Raw genomic sequence first — 6,000 nt, forward strand, 5'->3', positions numbered from 1 at the left:
TATCATCAGTTTGGACAGGACCAGGACCAGGTGTCATTCACTTGACTTCTAAAGCAACTCTATGAAACAAATAGGTAACTCTTCAATGCAGCAACATAAATCAGCTCTTGTATGGAAGTGCGAATAATGACAAATCGAAGGTGGCAAACAGGGATCCCTATGGGCGAGAGATTTCAGAGAAGCTGCACACCAGTAAATCTTACTTATGAAGGCAATAATAATAAAAGCAATCAGCAGATACATAGATATGTATAACATAATGAGGAATATGTTTTTTGCAGAAAAAAATTAATCTCACAAATGTAGCAGAATTCTTACAAGGTTTCCATAAGCTCGTGCTATAGTGCTTCCCTTACAGGCAGCATGTATGGAGTTTCTACAAAGTTTCCAACAGGCCTAAATAAACACTCAAAGAAACTAAATTGTCAAGGATAAAAAGGAAGGGACTCTTGAGGATTAACAATTGGTTAAAAAGAGAGGAAACAAAGGATAAAAATAAATGGCCATTTTTCACAACGGGGAGAGTTACCAGTGGAATCCCACAGGAATCAGTGTTGAGATCTGTGCTGCCCATCTTCATGAAAGATCTGGAAAAGGTTGCGAATAAGATGATGACAAAATGTGCAGAAGATACTTTTCTTATCCAGGGGATTAGGTATGAGTTGATTAAAGAATTCAGAAAGGCATCTATACCGATTGATCTCCAGTTGACATTTTGTTGCTAAATGTCATTAAATACAAAGTAATGAACTTACGGTATCTGCTTTTTCTAGGGAAAACTGTTGTGGTTACATAAATTAGCTCCTGCCACTCAGGAGTGGTCACTGTAGACAGCCTGATGAAACCGTAAGCTCAGTGCTCATCAGACTTTTTCATTCTGCTAACAGAATGCTCAGCAGTATTAGAAGAGGAAATGAGAAGAACAGAAAATATTGCTTTGTTACTGTTTAAATAAACTGCGTGCTCACATCTTTGATACTGGACACAGGTCCCTTGCCCTCTGTCTCCTCCTACCACCATTTACCCCACGCTCTACAGCCAAAGACAAAAAGAAATATAGCTCTTAAATCAACCAGGAGGATCCAACTTCTAGCTCTAGAATTTCCTGAAGTGCAGAGGATCAGAAACCAGAAAAGCAGAGGGGAAGAATCATTACTTTTTTTTCTTATGATGTTTGCAATCCACAGATTGCAAACACCTGCAAAAACTGAGGGTCAAACTAGGCTATGGTTTTTTTTCAGTCCATTAAAAAGGAGTCAGCTCTTTGCTGCTCAAGCTGATGACCACCAGCTTCAGCTAACTGCACCTCTGTAGTCTCCCCAACTTGCGCCAAGAACCTAAATAAATTCAGTAAATGCAAAATCATAAATAGAATGTAGATTTGACCATAGCTGAAGATGACGCATAAAAAGAAAGAAATTACTTTTAAAACAGTCTGAACTACTAGAAGCAGTTTGTCACAGCTGCTCGAGGACTTATCATAAATTTATATCATGGTGGGGGAGAAGAGTAAGTTTGCACTGTACTCTGATGCCAATGAGAGACTGCTTGTGGTAGCTTGGTCTGTGTCAACTCAACCTTCAACACACCACACTCTCCAGCACAGACCTGTAAGGTCTTTCTCCCCCGCCAATGTTAGTTCTGAAGCACTATGAACAAGCAGTAGTACGTAGACGCAGCTGGCTTTGAAAACGTGCAGCACAGCGTTCAAGTTTTCCACTGACTTTTCACATGAAGAACAGTTTGAACAGATATTGGCCCCCCTTCTTGTGTTTGATGAAATTGTTTTTTCCCCCCCATCTTTCTGCTTATGTTGAGAAGGAAGAACCCTCCAAAGATAAATGAATTAGGCAGATGGCAGTCCAGCATCTAAATGCTTATTTCTGATGTAGTCCTCTCAAGAAGAAATAATTTATATATAAGGTCTGTTTTAGCAGTTCAAATACATTTTCTTGAACCAACTCCAGTATTTTCACTGAAAATAAAAACAAGAGAAGATTTTCCGCTGCAGCAATCCAGGACTATCTACTTCAAGAAAACCGTATCAATGAAGCGTTAAACAACACTCCAAAACAAATGCCATACTTCTCCACATCAGCCCTAGTGGGGCTTACGACCAGGTGATTAGTTGATATTATTAAGACAACTTTGCAATACTCAAATAGGGTATCTCATTTCTTTTGCACCATCAGATTAGGCAAGTCTTACAGCAATTTAGGTAACATCTACCAAAAGAAAATCAGATAACACAATGTTTACGTTCTGCAAGGAAACACAGCACAGAAAATAAACAGGTTTTTACTGTAAACAATGCCTACAAATGCAAAGGCTCCATATTTACCGGGTCTTTGAGCTCCAGAACAAGCCTGCTATAGGCTGTTTTAAAAAATGAGGTGGTGTTTTTTTTTTCCTCTCAAGTTCTCAACAAAACAAATTAAAACTCGGAAATCTGAGTCTGTCTTAAAGTTAACACAGATTGTCTAACTGGAACACAATCATTCTGTGACAGACACTCATGAGCCAGAACAAAATTCTGGGTAAAAAATATGCATTTCATGCAGCAAATGAAGGTCATAGGCAACTGGAAAGAAAGACGAGAGGAAGGCCAGAGAAGAAAATAGTAATATGATACTGCTTCATACATAACTTCAAAGATAACTATAAAGTCACAGGATCATAGTTTCTTTCATGCTTTCTTTTCAGTTTCTAATATTATTACTAATAAACTTCAAAGTTTAGTAAGGCTCATCGTATTTCTGACTATATCTGTAATACTCACTCAAAACACGGTATCAGTTATCAACGCCTCCTGAACATTCACATTTCAACTTCTCTGCTGAGACCAGAATTAAAAAAACCAAACCAAAACCCAAAACAAATCCCAGAACACCTCAGCCAGATGCCGTGGTTTGTAAAGCTGTCTGCTACGGGCGAGACTCTCACCTCAGCTAGCGTCTCTTTCAAAAACCAGTGGGCTGAATTTTAAGCCAACACGTAGGAAAGGTCTAGGCAATTCTAGAGGACCGAAGCAGCGCGAGACAAAAAAGGACCATATCCTGCAATATTCGTTGTTGACGCGTCATTTTGTAAGGAACAAACAGAGCCAGTTGGATGAAGTGTCTCAGACGGCATCGCAAAGCGACACTGACAAATTATAGCCTATTCACCCATGTTACCGCTCTTCTCCATCAGGTTATTCCTCGCTCTAAACAGAAACTCATCCCACCCATAAGCCAAAACAGCTCTTGTCTCCACCGATCAACTCTGAACACCTCTTCTGTAAGAAGACGACACATCACACCACTAGAAAGCGTCTGGTGTTTTAAATACGGTAATTGTAACAATGGTGCAGATAGAGACAGGGAAATGATTCCAGAAAGGTGGATGAAGTCTTGACCAACAGAAAACACTGATCACAAGCAAGGCTGATAGGAAGACACAAACTAAGCAAAATTACTCAGCCTTTTGGAAGAAAACAAAAGTAGTACTGAAAAAGCAGTAAAAGGACACGGAGTCAGGATAAAGTTAGAGGAAAGAACTTGTCCTGGACTTTCAGATGCTTCCAGACTGCAGTGTTTCCCCCGCTTTCCCCTCCTCACTCAGCATCTCCTGAGAAGAAAACAGCCCACGTTTACGGTGTGAAACCTCCCATTTTGGTAAGCGCCCTTCCTCGCCAACTTCTCCAGAGGCCGTCGGGGCCGCTGCCGCTGGGGCGGCCCGCCTGACCCGAGGGCCCCGCCGCGCCGGGGAGCCCCCGCCTCGGGGCCGGGCCCGGGGCTTGCGGGGCAGCCGCGGGGGGACGGGGCGAGCCCCTACTCACGTATTCCTTCACGTTTTTCGTCTTCACGGCCTTGTAGGAGGAGTACGCGGGGTAGAGGGTGCCGAAGATCAGCCTGCGAGAAGCACAGACCCCTCAGCGCTCGCCGGCGCCCCCCGCCGCCCCTCCCCGAGGCTCCCGGCGGGGCGCCGGGCCCCCGCGGCCGCCCCCGCCCGGGGATCGGCCGCCCCCACCGCGGCACCGCCCTCGGGCCGCGGCAGCCTGCGCCGACCCGCCGGACGCCCTGCGAGACAGCACCGGCCCCGCGGCCGCCCCCCCCCCCCGCCCCGCCCCAGCCCGAGGCAGAACCGGCTGCAGCCCCGGCTCCGGGCGGCGGCCGCGGCCCCCGGGGGCTCCCCCGTCAGGGCAGGGCCCCGCGCGGCGGCCTGCACATCCCGCCGCCCGCACTCACACCACGAGGCGGGAGATGATCCAGGAGACCATGGCGGCGCCGGGCGGCGGCTCGGGGCTCGGCGGCGGCGGGAGGCGGCTCTTAAAGGGCGGGTTCCTGCAGCAAGCGCGGCCCCGCCCCGGCGGCTCGGAGGGGAGGAGTCGGAGGGAGAGGGCCGCAGCGCGCCCCGAGCATCCCGCCCTGCGCCGCTGCGGAGCCCCCGCCCCGCAGCCGGGAAGCGCCCGGGGGCGGCGGCCGCGCTCGGCCGCACCGGGGCGGGGCTGGCGGGGGCAGCGGGGGCCGCCGGGGGAGGGAGCCCCGCCGCCGCCCACCCCGGGGAGAGGCGGGCGAGAGCGGCGCGGCAGGAACGGGGACCCGCTGGGGAGATGGCAGGAGAGCAAGGTGCGCGGGGCCAGAAAATTACAGAAGTAATCCTCATCCCGGATCACGGGCGCTTCGGGAGGGAGAGCGATCGAGACCGCAGGAGAAGCCATCTTCCGTAAAGTTGCCTCCTCTGGGGAGCTCAAGAAAACAGCGACTAAATACTGCCAACAAACAGATTGGTTATGTTTAAAAGCATTTCAAAGTCCCACGGCTCCCAGTTCCACCCAAAACCAAATGTAAAAAAAAAAAAAAAAAAAAAAAAAAAAAAAAAAGACAGAGGCCAGGGTTATCAAACCAAAGGGATGAAGCGAACAGTTGTAGCTTCCAGGATAATTCAGTGCTCTTGTTCTTAGAAACTTCAGCTGAGAGGCCAAGGATGGCTTAACTACACAGGGAAGGCTGTACAAAAAAAAGGGAAAATTCCTTGTTGTGTACGCTTAAGCATACCAAAGTGCCAGAAATTGCTATATTTTAACAGCTCACCGAGGAATACTGTTGAGAGAACCCTCCTCCTCCCCCGTCAGCGCCAGAGTGAATCAGCGGGCCCCTTTTGCCCCCCCAGGTAGCCTGGATGCATGCGTTACAGCGAAGGACGGAGCAGGCCCAGCACACAGATCTCTGACCCACGCTAAGATGACCGTTACGTAAGCCGTTTTTTAATAAAAAAAAAAGAAAAATTGCTTTGATAGGAAACGATTGTGGTTCTTCAGCTAACCAAAACAAACCCTGAGGGAAGGCACTATGGCAATGTCTCATTACTTGCCAAACAGCCTTTATGAAAAAGAAAGAGACCAAAGAAAGGGCCAGAGCAAAAACAAAGAGCTGCTAGGGAAGAATTTTCTCATGAGTGCATGAACTTTAGTATAATGAGCAATGATGAAAGATACAGAACACTAGCAACTTTCCATTGCATGTAAGAGTTGAAAACACAAACGTCTCTACAGGCAGCGACAGCATTTTGTCACAGTCTGCTTTTGGATATGAAGGGCCACAAAATGACTGCATAAGGGACTGCACAATTTACGCCACTGATGGCGTAACCAACCTACAAATAGGATAAAAGGAATCTGCTCTCACACATCCAAGTAACTCAAACGTGCGCAACCTTCACCAAAATAATTTTATTTCTAACTGCACCGGTTTCATACCAGGGAGGAGCATGGCAACAGCTCTGGTACTTGAATAACGCGTTCATACTCCGGTGAGTGGAAGATGCAAACAGAAAATTCAGAGACCAAGTACAACATAGGAAAAGTGTGGGAGTGCTGAATAACTGCAGGATGGGTAAGTGACACCTAAATAAAATGTGCCTTAGTGTTTTAAACCGTTTAATGTGCTGAGGAGCAGTATGAAGATTTACAGTGCGTTAGAAATAAATGGTGGTAAGAACAACAGAATACGAACATTG

General features: G+C 47.2%; 1 protein-coding gene across 4 annotated transcripts in view; it reads right to left on the reverse strand.

Moving 5' to 3' along the window:
* The window catches only part of REEP2 (receptor accessory protein 2), a 51,196-nt gene extending 46,801 nt beyond the window's left edge, over positions 1-4,395 (reverse strand). For 2 of the 4 annotated variants that reach the window (XR_015703873.1, XM_087753841.1), the window contains exons 1-2: positions 4,230-4,349; positions 3,821-3,893 (exon numbers count right to left, since the gene is read on the reverse strand). Coding sequence is in view for 1 of the 4 variants with exons in the window: in XM_087753841.1 (XP_087609967.1) it covers positions 3,821-3,893; positions 4,230-4,261 (105 nt within the window). In the remaining 3 variants the exon portion in view is untranslated. Of the gene's footprint in view, positions 1-3,820; positions 3,894-4,229 lie in introns of all 4 variants that reach the window. The other 2 variants (XR_015703875.1, XR_015703874.1) reach the window with 2 other exon arrangements.
* Positions 4,396-6,000: the final 1,605 nt, after the last annotated feature.

This window comes from Nipponia nippon, unplaced genomic scaffold (genome assembly GCF_047370975.1).
Source record: "Nipponia nippon isolate SJK-2023a ecotype South Korea unplaced genomic scaffold, ASM4737097v1 scaffold_17, whole genome shotgun sequence".
NCBI lineage: Eukaryota > Metazoa > Chordata > Aves > Pelecaniformes > Threskiornithidae > Nipponia > Nipponia nippon.